A 13,794-nucleotide genomic window follows, 5' to 3' on the forward strand; every position below is an offset into this window, starting at 1 on the left:
TGATTCACTGTGACCCAGCTCTGCCATTTTATTCCCCCTAGCCTCGAACATCAAAGAAACACACACACACACATCGAGGATTATGATATGCAGAAGGACCATATGTGAGGAAATCAAAAGAATAACCTTTGAATCTTTTTTATTGCCTGTTAGCAGTACACACACATATAAAACACAGTGACTGGAGACTGGAGGTCTGTGCCCATACCATCAAACACCCACTATAGTGACTGTATGAAGCGTGGCTGCATAGACAGGTGTGAAATTGACTGACTGCACAAAGACTACAGCTGTAGGATATACTGTATATATGTACATACAGTATATGGAAGCCGTGATGGGAGAGGTATTCATACGCTTTACTGAAGTAAAAGTAGTAGTACCACAATGAAATAACTCAGTTAAAGGTAAATTTCCTGCTTTTGAAATGTTGCCTTGATGCTGATTCTGCTGTGGAGCTACTTTCACTTCATTATCTACTGCTGGATAATTTAAAGGTATTCACATAATTTGATCAAAAAGTGTAATCTGTAAGGGACAACTACAAATCAGTCCAAAGGGCGTCCAAAGATATTTAATGTTTAACCTCCGCATATGGTTCTAACCAACATTCCTCTATGAAATGTAGTGATGTAAAAGTAGCATAAAACAGCAGTAGCCTTCTCAAGTTTGTACATGAACCTGAAAATTTGACTTAATTACAGTGCCTGAGTTTTTTTTCCCCCACACACATGCACACACACTGATTTTAGTACACATAGCACATTTCCTGCAATCATAAATCATACACATATTCAAGTGAATCTGAAACCACACGAAAGCGCGTGCGCACACACACACACACACACACACACACACACACACACACACACACACACACACACACACACACCTCAGCTCCCTTTCGTACTTTTGTCCTCTTGAAAAAGAGGCATTACAAGAGCAGCTGCTAATCCTCTAATCACCGATGGTCTCACATGGTGCTGCTTTGATGACTTCGTGCCAGCAGGACTTTGGAAGACAGTGATAATAAAATATCATGGAAATGAGGCTGGTGCTGAGCAGGTGATAGGCAGATAGTGTTATATGCTGGTCAGCACATCTGAAAAAGCAGCCAAATTAGATATCAGAGAGAGAGAGAAGTTGGAAAGGACAGTTTGTTAGGCTGCCATGATGGGTTGCCATGTTTGAAAAGCAAAAAAAAAAAAAAAAAAGAAAAAAATCTGTAAACTTTGACTCTGACCTTCTTCATAGGTAACAGAACAGAACTTGTGTGTTACAACTCCTCAAGCCACTTTTAGTAATGTCCCATTAGGTCTGGCAAAGTGGCAATGCGAGGAATGTTGCCTAGTGAGGAATGAAGCTTATTAATAATTTTGAGCACTTAAGTCGCTGCAGCTCCACCATAATAATGTGCAGCCAATGTCACTGGGCTGCGTCCAGTCAGAATGAGGTGATGAATTATTCACAGGAGATTGGGAGGTCACTAAAGCGTGGTCTGCTGATCTCACCAACACACACACCCACCCACAAAAGTCCACTGGGGCATTTATGCTGTTTAATTGTACCTATCAGAGACATCTTCCAAAGCTGTATCCATGGTGACACATTTCTCTTTGACCACTGAGAGTGTGATTGACCCAAATAAATATAGAAGGTAAAGCAGATGTGGCGAGCTAAATGCAAATAAATGAACTCCTGATAGAGACACATGCGCCTAAAGAGAAACGGTTTAATTTTAGCCTGTCGCTACATGAGTCAGTAACACTGAATGTATCACAGAATTGTACATTATGTCTGCCTCAGTCAGATCCAAAAGAACACAAGAAATGACATTAAGAAGACAACCTTATTATGCCTTTCAAGTGTCATTCCAGAATATAATACAAACTGCACCATTCAGAACACGTTGAACAACAGAGCAGCTGTATTTTAAGATGTAGGAGTTTATTATGTAGCATCATCCGGCTCTGAAATCCAGATCAACTCTGCACATTTTTAAGAAGGTGATGTATTGCAGTATAATCCATCTTTCAGTCGTGAAAATAGAGCTTAAGACTGGAGCGGTAATTCAGATCTCGGGCTGAAATAGCCCGAGTCACCAGTTTATAAGGAGCACGTCAACGACATGATCAAATACAATAAAGCTGAAACAAATTCTCTTTGTCACACTGGGGCCGTAGTGAGTGCTGATGCTGCACTGGACACCATTATACTGAGAGGTGTTTAATACTCTCTGTCCCTTTGTAAACAGAGTACATGCTGGAGATAAGTTTTATTATAATCCAGTCAAATACAGCCCCATCACTGACTATAGCCTCTGAAATGACCACAAAGTTGAATCAATAACCCTCTGACACAGTTCCAATAAAAACGGAACAGACTGAGCTATACAAAGGCAGGATTTATTGCATGACTACTGTATGAGATTGCATTAGATTTCACAGGTGAAATAAAGCAATTCAGCGTGAGACATCATTAAAGGCGTAAAACTGGTATGACACATTGTTTTTCAATCAGACACTGTATCACTTAATCTATTTTCTTCGACAAATAATTAGTCATTATAATTCCAAAGATCCAACGCTAAAGAAGTTCATTAAGGTCTGAAAACTGCGTTCTTCCTAAATTTACATTTTTCCTTCCTCCAGTGCAGCGTTATTATTATTTTTTGCCTTTTTACATTCATTAGTCTCAGAGTTTTCCAGCACTAGAAGCAGGCCAAGTGCTTATCCACTAATCGGTGGCCCTCCTCCTCCTTTTCTCTCCTCTTTGCTCAAGGATTCTTCAGGGTTTTCAGTCCACCACCAATCCTTTTCCTCGCTCCCAATCCTCCTGACCCCCTTTGTAGCCTCAATCCCTGACCCTCTTTCTCGCTTCACATTCTCTCTTTCCTCTTCCTCGTCACTGCTCCCTCCTCTTGTGTGTTCCCACTTTTCCTCTGCTTTTTATTAACTATTCAACTACAGGTCTCGGTTAGACTTCCTCCCTCCTTCAGCTCGTTCTGTCAGCACCTCCTCCCTCAGTCATCTTCCGCGTTGTGTCCGTTGACCAGGCCTGACTCCCAGCGTTGCACCAGAGGGGACTTCTGTCTGGAGGTCCGGGGACTGTGGAGCACCTGTGTGAAAAGATGGAAATGAAGGACAACATGAATACGTGGTGATTGCAAGGTCAGAGAAGGAGGGAGACAGAAAGCTGTGTGTGAAAGAAGGAGAACAAAAGAGCTGAAAAATCAGATGTGTGGGAGCAGAAGATGAATCCAAGAAGCCAACACATGAGAAAAGGAGCAAAAAGATAAAAAGAGAGGGATGAATGTATTTCCTCTGGAGGACATCTCTTTGGATGAGAATCATTAGCTCTGTTAGTCACAGGGAGGTTAATGCGACTGTGATCCAGAGCCATGTTCAGTATGACTAAGTCAACAACTGAGGCCAATTTCTCCTGCAATCCTGAACTGTAATCAGGAACCAGGTCTGTGCAGGGAGGAGATAAACAGCCAGCTGAGAGAGAAAGACAGAGAGGGTGAGAGGCAGAGAGAGGAGAGAGAGCAAAACGTTACTAATGCTAACATCACACCGAGGTGTGCGGCTAAAACCCAGCGTATCAATGCCAAACTGAATTAAAGAGCTAAAGCCACAGAGCAGCACTCCGCCTTAATCAGAGATACCACAGTTTCAAAGAGATGCAAGATCCACAAGGCAGGTAACGGAAATCAGTGGGATTTTCAATTGACTTGCCTTTTTCCTCCACTATTGACTGCACACACACACACACACACACACACACACACACACACACACACACACACACACACACACACACACACACACACACACACACACACACACACACACACACACACACACACACACTCAGTCTGTCCCTCCCTCTGTCTCAGAGCTGTTTGCCTTCTTTCCTTATCTATAAAGATAAGCTCCTTACTGTGTGTTCAGTGTGTTATCAGATGTTTGTGGCCCATATTTGGTGCAAAAGAGATGCTGACATCCTCCCAAGAGCCTTTCTTCATTGGACCCTTTACAACCCAGTGCAGTTTTAAACATGCGTTCATATTCATGCTGCTGAGAGACTAATTGAGCCCCCAAAGCAACATTGCAATTCACGTATGAACTCTCGGTTAAAGAAGTCTCTATAATTGTGGAACCTGATATCTTCTTAGCTGCATTCGAGGGAGAATCAGGAAGATAATTTGCATATATTTTCATATACCCAGTGTACCGGATATCTAGGGTTGGTGTGTTAATTTAAAGAGTGAAAGATATTGAATAAATGTCATTAAGAGGTCTGGTGTTTCTCCACATGGGTCAAATTTAGCAAGCTGCAGTGTAAAGGAAATTGTAAACTTTCAACTTCACTGCAATAGGATGAGTGGCACCGCTGACTCACCTTTGGCCAGTTAACCTCCTCTTCAGCCTGGGCCGGGGGCCACATGCCAAACTTGCCAATTGACTGGCGTGCTGCAAGAGAGAGAAAGAACAAAATAAGTGGCTGAGGGCAGCATGAGCAAGAGCAAGGCAGCAATGAGGCAAAGATGTTCCTGTGATTTTGTTTGTGCTCCACACTGTGAGCAATAAAGCCTCCTTGAATCAGCTTAAAAGCGAACATGGTGAAGCAGCAGGCAGAAATGAGAAGATCCTGCAGAGGGAATTAAAGGAAAGAAATGCCCTTGATTGAACATGAATGTAGTGAAAGAGTAGCAAAACGTAGCCAGGATATGCAGGGCTTTGAAATAGGTTACATGACTCATTGACCATAAAAGAATACATGATTGTTCACTTCCCAGCACTGAGTCATGGTCATTCAGTTATCGCACTGGCATACCCTGGTCAGTTTATCACACAGTTTTCATTCATTTTCATTCATAATCACTCCCAAAACACAAACAGAAGGGGACAGCAGTGCTTCCCAAACCTTTTTGTCTGAGCTTGCGCCACAGCCCCGCTCAACTCAAGTACTCAAGTAACCTTTCATCGACACCCATCCTGTTCCAAATGTGTTCACCTGAATTGGCTTTAATCTAGATGTTCTATTAAACGGATCTGTTAACACTATTAATTAGGCTTACATAAAAGCTGGTATTGCTTCATTGAGTTCAGAGTTTAGGTCTGTTAGCTCAAGTTTGCATTCATACTGTACTTGGACTAGAGGATATTCATTGTTCTCGCTCTCTAGTTCAACTTTAACCAGCTAACTATTTCAAAATGTAGGGCCTATCTATAACTTTTGGCTATATTAACTGTTTATCCCTTAGATTTAGCTAACTGTTGGTCACTGGCTAACACACTTCTCACAACATGAATGTTCAGGTGTAACTAAATTTCAATTCGCTGAGCAATTATTTGAAATCACGCAGAGATTCTCATCAATACCTTGCCCTCTCAGCAGGCTGTTGAGGCAGCGCTGTACAGTATGTTCTCTTGCTCTTGTTGTCATTTGTCTCTACATTGACTCTATGTCACCACAGGAACAGCAAAACAAGCCGTGTGCAATTTTTGAATGCTGAATTTAGACTTCTTCCAAAAAGTAGACTTGCGCTCCTTTCTTGCTGACACAAGAAAATGTCCAGATATGAGTCAGGACTTTTCCTCATCTCGACTTCTGCAATTAATACGACAGACTAGATGCTTTATTTATTGCAGAGTAACAGAATTGTATTTTCTCGTCTGCCAGTTTATGGTCTCCGGTGCAAAATTATTGCCCATAACCACTAACACTGGTTTCGATAGCTGGTTTTCCACTGACCATGAGAAAAATGAAATAATGTGCTCACTGGGCTGTTTCAGGGGGTTTTCATCATCTCACCACGGATATAAAAAATGACACACATATCTACACACAAACAATCTTACGCACAAACACAGTTGTCTGTGTGTGCTTATGGGCGCATGCAGAATTGGTTATACCCCGCTCACACACTTCTAGTCCTGGACCAAAACTCAGCACTAACCTGCTGGGGGTCCAGTTACTCCCCTGGATGATGAGCCAGGTAAGTCAGGAACAACCAGTCCATTCAGTGAAGAAGAAGACAACGTGGGACCCTTTCCTTCTATGCTGGCTGGCCTCCCTCCTCCTCCTCCTTGTCTCCCCACTCCTTTTGCACCCTCTGTGCCCCCATACAGACTGATCCTCTGCTTGTGATGCTCCTTTTCCCTCTCTTGAGCCTCCCGGATGTCCTGCTCCACTTTAAGCAAATTTGATGAGGAGCGCAGCTTGAAGAAGGGGTTCTCCTTAGGAGTCACCTCTTCCTCTTCCTCTTCCTCTTCCTCTTCCTCTTCCTCTTCCTCTTCCTCTTCCTCTTCCTCTTCGTGTTCCTGCTCTCTCCCTTTAATCCCATCATGCCTGCCTGTAGTGGATGATGAGATGTTAGGGCTGCTGGAGTCGACCTCAGAGATGGGCTCGGCCTCTGGTTTGGGGTGGAAGAGCTTTTGTGTCGGGACACTCAAGTGATTCTCAAGGGTGATGACCTCACAGCCTGTTCCCTCAGAGACACCTGGTCCTCGGGGAGTCAGAAAAATGAAGCTCCCTTCTTTCGCTGAGTTTGGGCTCTGTGGGGGACTCCTCTCTACAAATGAGCCTGCTATGGTGGATACCTGTGATGAGATCTCCTGGTTCTTTATGGTTGAACTGTCACTACCTGAAGACCAGGACGTGGCCTTACTCCTGGTTGACACAATCAAAGTTGAGTCATTGGGTTTCTGAAAGGCCTCAAAAAGCTGCTTCTTCTCTTTGAGTTGGCGTGCTGTGCCTCTGTCATAGAACCCTGGAACTTTCCCAAGCTTGACCAGATCCTGTTCCCTCCGGACCTCCTCGTGGATCTCATTCTGCATCTTTTTGCCTGCAAACTGCCTGTCTTTGTATTGACACCTCTCAGAATTGGCAGTTGGCTGGTAAAGAACACTTTTCCTTAAAGGGATCTCTACATACTGTGGTGAAGCAGGTGGATTCGGAAGCCCTCTGGACCTTCTCAGGCTGTGTTCACGCTCCATGGCCCGTCGGATCTCCCTCTCAATGGGAGTCTCTTGGTGTACAGCTGCTGCGGTGCCTGTAGAGATGGTGGCGTTGCCCTCCGAAGTGCTGCATGGGGAGAAGTCAGCTGAAACTCCACTGTCACTCTGGCTGTCGTCACACGAGTCGCTCTCCATCCTGGTGTGTTTAGAAGACACAAATATGTATTTTTCTGTCTTAAGTTCTTGTGTTTGGACTGTTTTGGAAAATTTTAACAGTCCTCTGCCTTGTTGCTGCCCAACCACCTTGTTCCATTCACATCCACCTTCTCTGTGCCCTTCCTCTCCACCTGTTTGCTTACTCTCTCCCTGTGTCCTTTCCCCCACTGTACTGTGCCTTTCTCTCACAGCTACAACACAAGCAGAACCTTGAGAAGCTGCCCCGCCCTGATTGGACAGCTCCATGGCAACGGGCGACAAAGGCGGAGAGCCCTGGCCGAGCACCTGTTGTGCAGCTTCCTGGTTTGCTCCCCTGGGGGCAAGTTCACGTTGGCTCTGGGCCAACAGCTCCTTCTGCTGTTTGGCTGAGGGAACTGCAGGCAGAGTTGCGGTTTGTTCAGTGGAAACAGAGGTATCGGCAGAATATGTGGGTTGGAAAGGCTCGCTTCTGATATCTGGTGTAGAGCATTGCTGTTGACAAGACATAATACCAGCACTCACTTCCTCTTCTTCCTCACTTTCATCAGCAAATGGAGGGGAGCACACTGTAAGTACATCATCTGAGTTGTTTGTGTCAGAGGGAGAATGATGATTTGAATTCATTCGAGCAGCTGACATATTGTTTTCAGGTTCACTGTTGTTACCATCTGATAAGAAGTTCTCCTCTGTTATCATTTTATCTCCTGTCATCTCCTCAGGTGTTGAATCTACCTCTCTATCGAATGGCTCAGCGAGAGGAGATGTCTGCGGCCAGTCTTGACTATTCTGGCTATCAGGAGACATCAGGTCTTCTGTTGGGTCTGAGATTGTCTCGGCATCACTGATCCACTCAGCCACCTCCCCCTCTAGGCTGGAAAAGCCATCTTTCTGAAAGCATTCTTTAGGCGACAAAGCACTGAGGGGAGGAGGAGGGGGGACAGTATCCCCACATTGATCTACGTACTCTTCAGATTCCTCTTGAGTCTGTAATGTTTCTGAGAGCTGGGCAGCTTGTTCTAATTCTGTCACCATCTCTTGTGTCTCCCCGGGGGTGCACAGACTAATTCTTGTTGATTCCTGATTTTCCGATTTGGTTGCATGAGCTGTTTCAGTTCTTGAAAGTGTTTGGCTCTCTGCCAGAGTTTCGACTTGAGCTCCAGGCTCTGGCATGTCTATGTCCTCTTCAGGCTCTGCCCTCGGAGCCTTTTTGTCTTGCAGAAGGAAGTTGTGGCTCATGATTATACCCACTTCACCTTGTACCCAGGACTCATTGACCCTCTTGTCTAGTGAGTCGACATGACCCTATTCCTGCCAGGCCACAGGCTTTGTTGCCACAGTGACAAGTCTGCTGATGTAAAAGCGTTTGGAGCAGTCAGGATCTTCGGCCTCCAGCCAGTTAGTCTGAGTAAAAGCAGGGGAACACAGAGGGGAAGGGGACACAACAGAGTGATTAACTGAGTTCAACAGCAAACACAGCCACCCATTTTATATCCCAATATTTCAGTGCAGATGAAACGGCTTGCTATATTAGTATTACCAAGAGAATGAATCATCATACTGTGTTTACTGTAACATTTACAGGGGAATCGTTTTGAAATGTTAAGCACTATGTTTTCATTTCTCTTCTCATACCTCATTCAACCTGTGCTGCAACAAGACAGCTAATGAAAAGCCCAGTGCATTAAGACACTTTATGTGGGTGTTCCTTTTAATATGTCACTAATTTGTGTATTGTTCAAAAAACTGTGTGGTAGCAGTTTCAGGATTAGTGCAGCAAAAATGCAGGACATGTGAAGTGCATTTGTGCTTTTCAATGGCAGATAGGGAGGGCTCTTGTTATTGTGGACAGGCAGGCTGTTTATAACTTTGGGCTTGGCTTTGGCTGTAAGGTAGCAGCTACTGTGCTTCGCAGTGCAACATATAAAGTTTTCTGCTGAACACACCTTTCTTTAATCAGCTTATAGGCTGGAGAATGGCTCAGTACCACACACACACACACACACACACACACACACACACACACACACACACACACACACACACACACACACACACACACACACACACACACACACACACACACACACACAATCCAAAATAACAATAGGGATTGTCTGCAGGGTATACTGACTAAAGGGGAGTCCAACCCCTCTAATATCTCTTTTTTTAATACACACACTGTTTCCCTGTTTGCTATTTTCTGTATCAATATTATTGCCCTCCCTGCCCCTCTCTTATCCTCCTCTGCTGTCTTCAATCCCGCAACTCCCATCCCCATCCATGTTGATTCTTGCCAAGTCCATGGCTGGACTCCAACATGGTGATCATTAATGGGAATGTAGATCATAGCACCAGGGATGACTAGTCTGTGATTAACTGGGACAGATGGACCAATATGGCAGATTGATCATTAAATAGTTGCAGTACATGCTCCCCTTCATGCATAGATAATAAGGACTGACAGCATGACATGCAGAACGAATAGGGAACACTGTAGTAATAATAATGGAAGAGCATGTAGGCACAACGGCAGAACAATGTGGCCTAATGCGAGTAAAGTGGGATGAGAACAGTGAGGTAACAGTGAGTCATAAGAGCTATGACAGACACTGTTTACCATAAACAATGGCTGGTTTGGGGAACCACTTACCATCTGCATGCCATCACTATATTTTGACTGCTGTTGGTAAAATTGTGTACTGTACTCCACCTGCCACTGTGGAAGGCATAATAAAGTGCTATAATTTCAACACTGTTGAAATATTTTTGTTACAATGTATTTCAGATCAAACAGCTCATTTTCTGTTCTATGTCTACATGATGAACAAACCGCTTATTAGAGTGGACTCACTGACATCATTCAGCACCAGTTAGGAAATGTACCCCTGCTGCTGTCAGAATGGCCGTTGTCTCATGGAGTGTGAGGGCAAAAGGGATAATGAGATGGAGTTTCAGCTGTTTGGTATATATACACACATTCTGCACCTTTACAGATTCCAGACACGCAAAATATCTGGAGTGGGTACATAATCAAGCACTGTATTACTTGGGTAAACTACTACCAGCCTTGTTGTACAATAGACCACAAGTTGACGACACAGCTCATGCAGTTTTCATAAAGTTAGTGTAATATGTCATTCATTGACTGAGAGTTCTCAACACGAAGTTTGATTGGGAAATGGAGCTTGAAAAGAAGTCTTTTGTCACAGTCAGAAGGTGATTGTTAAAATGCTTTAAACTCTGGCAAGAAATCTGCTGCAAATCTCTGCTTAATCAGTTTTATTCACTCACACCTGCTGGGTCTGTTGCTGAAATCAAACATGCTTAAATCAGATAATACAATGATCCTACAATGCTACAGGAGTGAAACAATCCCCTCCTTTATACTGTGCCATGGTAATGTAATCTGACTACTCTGTGTGAGTGGAAACTCAGACATGCCCTAATGAGATATTTCCCTTCTGCACCTAGACTTCAACAAACTAATGGCATTATATATCTAATATGGCATGCTGTTTCATTTAATTTTCTAAGATGAACAGAGAAAGCTGGCAAAAATTAAACAGGGGTTCTTCAACTCTCTCAGTGGGTAAGTAAGGTTGCAGGAGATTGCGGATTAAAAGTCTGTTACATAACAGACTTATGTTGTGCTCATTATCTACAAATGGGGCTCAGTTTATCAAAAGAACAGCAATATCATGATCATCATTAAAACTCCGTCTGTGACGGGCCTTACATATAAACCTGGCCTCCTTTTTGGGGTCAGAAGTGTCCTAAGGTACTTTAAGATCTAAGGGCATTTGACAGAAATGCAAATGAATTTAAATAAATGCAGCCAACTTCATCCCTAATTAGAATTAGTTCTGTTGCTATCTAATGGGTGCTGACATAGTTCTTTGTACATTTTACAGTCACTTAGTTTGCTTTAGTCATTGTGGTGAAAGTAACACCAGGACAAGCTGCAGCCCTTTTTTTCTATTGCGGTAATTATTTACCTGATTGGTTTAGAATGGTTGTATGTGTACGAGACTTTCAAGTTCAACAAAAGCAGAGTAAATTAAGAATACTTGAATATACAGTTGCACATACCTGTTAAAATGCTTAGCAGATGCCCTCCGAGTGACAGACTCACATTTCTGACAGTGCACAGCTGTCTTGTTTCAGGTCACTGGTGTTTAATCAACACAAAAGAAATCTCTTTGTCCACAGCCTCGCTGCCTGTATCTCCTCCCTTGTGCACACTAACACCCTCAGTCCGTTTCTGCATACCCACATTTGCATACCATGCTCACACTAGCAAGCATTCACTAATACATACAATACACCCGAGTGAGCACATGTGTATGCACAAACACGTGCTCGAGGCTTACCCTATTGTTGTGGATTTGAAAACGTATAGTACTAATCCAATTAGTGAGCAACACACATTAATTATTACACCATGCAAGTGAATGAAGAATGTACCAGAGGGATAAGTAGGTGATTATATCACTGCACGCTTTTCATTTTGTCCTCTTATATCCATAAAAAAACAAACTGATTTTATTAAGCATTCTCACATTTAAGTTACATTACATTTTGGTATGAATTATGGAGATCTTTGAGGTCAATAGGAAATTTTACAAAATGCAAGTTGCAGTACTGAATCTATGAACTGAATGAATGAATCTGTATTTTATAAGTAGTCAAATCAGGTCAAGTCAGTTTGATTCATAAAGCCTAACATCACAATTGACAAAATTGGCTCAAAGGGTTTTACAGTCGGTACAAAACACACAACACCCTCTATCCCGCGACCCTCGAATACAAAAGATGAATCAGAAATGACTGAGATGGCTGCCAAAAGTAATTAATGGCAATAAATCCAATCGCGCAGGTGTCCACATCTTGGAAAACAAAAATCACCGATTGTTCAAACTGTCTGCTGCATTCCATCAGAGATACATGTCTGCCAAAGGACAACACAGGCATAAAACAGAAATAGATGCTGGAACAAAATAAATCCCATCATGCCACGCTGTATTGGCAGCATCCAAGGGTTGATTTAGGGTGACATGTCTCCATGATAAAAAAACAACAACACTGCATTAATTTACCTTTGAGTCAAGATATGTAGATGAATATAAGGAAATGTAACAATATATCTGTGCAAAGCACTCAGCTTTCCACACTGTGTGACTGACTCATGTCCCTCATGACTTTTGTCCCTCTGTTGTCTCCTCAATCTGAGCCGCCGCTGCTGTTGGTTGGCTCTGGGGCTGTTCTGGACAAAGCTCCTTAGTAGGATCCATCACAACAGGTGCAGGCAGCTGATAACACTTCAGCTGAGCCCTGAACTCCTCCATCTCCCTCTGCTCCACCTCCCTCCTCCTGCTCAGAAGGTACACGTCCACAGACTGCCTCCTCTTTGACTTCACAACCCACCGCATCACCACGCAGTCTGGACAGGACGTGGAGAGGAAAGCCCCGGCGAGTTCAAAGCGATTTCCCACGTCAAACGTGAAGGTGCTGCCGTCCACTGAGATGTTGTAGGGCAGGTGCTGGCATTGGTCACCAAAGCGGTTGATTTGGGTATAAGAGAAGTTGGAAGTTTCACTAGAGTTGGAGAAGTACATAGTGATGCTGTCTCTTAGTCTCAGGGCCTCCATGGACGGCAGGTGGCTCAGACTGCCTGCAACTAAAGCCCATCTGCCCTCTAAACGATGAGGATCCATCTGATCCAAAGGGTGGACCAATTTCTCACAGACCAGAGGAGACGAACGGCTCGCAGCCACCAAGCAGAGGAGAGCAATGACATACACAGCAGACATGTCTCTGTGTGTCATTTCTACTGATTCTGTGCCAGAAATCTAGTCTTCACCTTCAATCTGCCGTCTCAGGGCAGTGGAGTGGAGCTAGATTAGGAGGCTTGTCCGATTTTGTAGTATGAATTCCACCAAGAATGTCCAGTCTTGCAACACAATACAGGTTAATGATCCCTTAGCTAAATGCACATTATTGTGCAATGGTGGAAAGTTTGATTCGTGGTGGTAATACTTTGTGGTTCCCCCAGCTGAGATTTTATTGTGGGTTATTCATTTATTTAGTTATATTCTTCAACCTTGTGTTTGCTTACATAAATTACAGAGAGACTGCAATAATGCAGAAAGAAGTCATCCATAATCAAGTTCATAACCGAGAGAAGAGTCGTTTTTCTTATTTGTAGAATCTAGTCTGAAAAAAGAAAAATGCACATGTATGTTACTTCAGGCTATGGACTCTGTGCTAGTGTGAATAACATTCAAGGACTTTCTGTTCTTCCCTGTGTTCAGATGATGTGCATATTCATATTTAAAGCAATTTATTAAAAAACTGGTGCATTAAAGGGAGTATTAATTAGTGTGGATATGTGGTGGAAACATTTGAATATCAGAGAGGAAAAGAAAAAAGACCCCTCTGGTTTGCAACCATGACTCCTAAAAGTATTAACTACTTGCTAGCCATCTCAAAATAACCAATAGAGGAAAATATTCGTAGTACCAGGAGTGATTGTACTTGAATTGTACATATGATTTTAAAAGCTTGTCACATGTAATTGACTCAGTGTTAACTGAATTATAACAGAACATTGCTGGAGAATATGTAAACATACTAT

The 13,794-nt window shown here is 43.2% G+C and overlaps 2 protein-coding genes across 3 annotated transcripts; both read right to left on the reverse strand.

The window, feature by feature from the left end:
* Window positions 1-1,711: 1,711 nt before the first annotated feature.
* misp3 (MISP family member 3) lies at window positions 1,712-11,496 on the reverse strand. 2 transcript variants are annotated; one of them, XM_070971386.1, is made up of 4 exons: window positions 11,250-11,496; window positions 5,966-8,561; window positions 4,405-4,475; window positions 1,712-3,118 (listed from the first exon to the last, which is right to left on the reverse strand). In XM_070971386.1, exons 2-4 carry the CDS (start codon window positions 8,394-8,396, stop codon window positions 3,023-3,025), a joined length of 2,598 nt encoding a protein of 865 aa, XP_070827487.1. In that variant the 5' UTR covers window positions 8,397-8,561; window positions 11,250-11,496; the 3' UTR covers window positions 1,712-3,022. The 2 variants fall into 2 exon arrangements, with proteins under 2 accessions (XP_070827487.1, XP_070827498.1); XM_070971397.1 differs by lacking the exon at window positions 11,250-11,496 and having other exon boundaries at window positions 5,966-8,581.
* A 388-nt stretch (window positions 11,497-11,884) lies between these two features.
* LOC139347298 (uncharacterized) lies at window positions 11,885-13,012 on the reverse strand. Its single transcript, XM_070986773.1, has one exon. The coding sequence runs from the start codon at window positions 12,983-12,985 to the stop codon at window positions 12,353-12,355; it is 633 nt and encodes a 210-aa protein (XP_070842874.1). The 5' UTR covers window positions 12,986-13,012; the 3' UTR covers window positions 11,885-12,352.
* Window positions 13,013-13,794: the final 782 nt, after the last annotated feature.

The sequence above is a fragment of the Chaetodon trifascialis genome, chromosome 2, assembly GCF_039877785.1.
Source record: "Chaetodon trifascialis isolate fChaTrf1 chromosome 2, fChaTrf1.hap1, whole genome shotgun sequence".
Lineage (NCBI taxonomy): Eukaryota > Metazoa > Chordata > Actinopteri > Chaetodontiformes > Chaetodontidae > Chaetodon > Chaetodon trifascialis.

What these genes read in the sequence shown, in the direction of transcription:
- misp3 (XM_070971386.1), bottom strand. Translation starts at nt 8,396, where the DNA reads ATGAGCCACAACTTCCTTCTGCAAGACAAAAAGGCTCCGAGGGCAGAG. An exon ending in AGTAACTGGACCCCCAGCAG is followed by an intron (nt 4,476 to 5,965) that starts GTTAGTGCTGAG and finishes TCTCTCTTGCAG; the next exon opens with CACGCCAGTCAATTGGCAAG. An exon ending in AGGAGGTTAACTGGCCAAAG is followed by an intron (nt 3,119 to 4,404) that starts GTGAGTCAGCGG and finishes CTTTTCACACAG; the next exon opens with GTGCTCCACAGTCCCCGGAC.
- LOC139347298 (XM_070986773.1), bottom strand. Translation starts at nt 12,985, where the DNA reads ATGACACACAGAGACATGTCTGCTGTGTATGTCATTGCTCTCCTCTGC.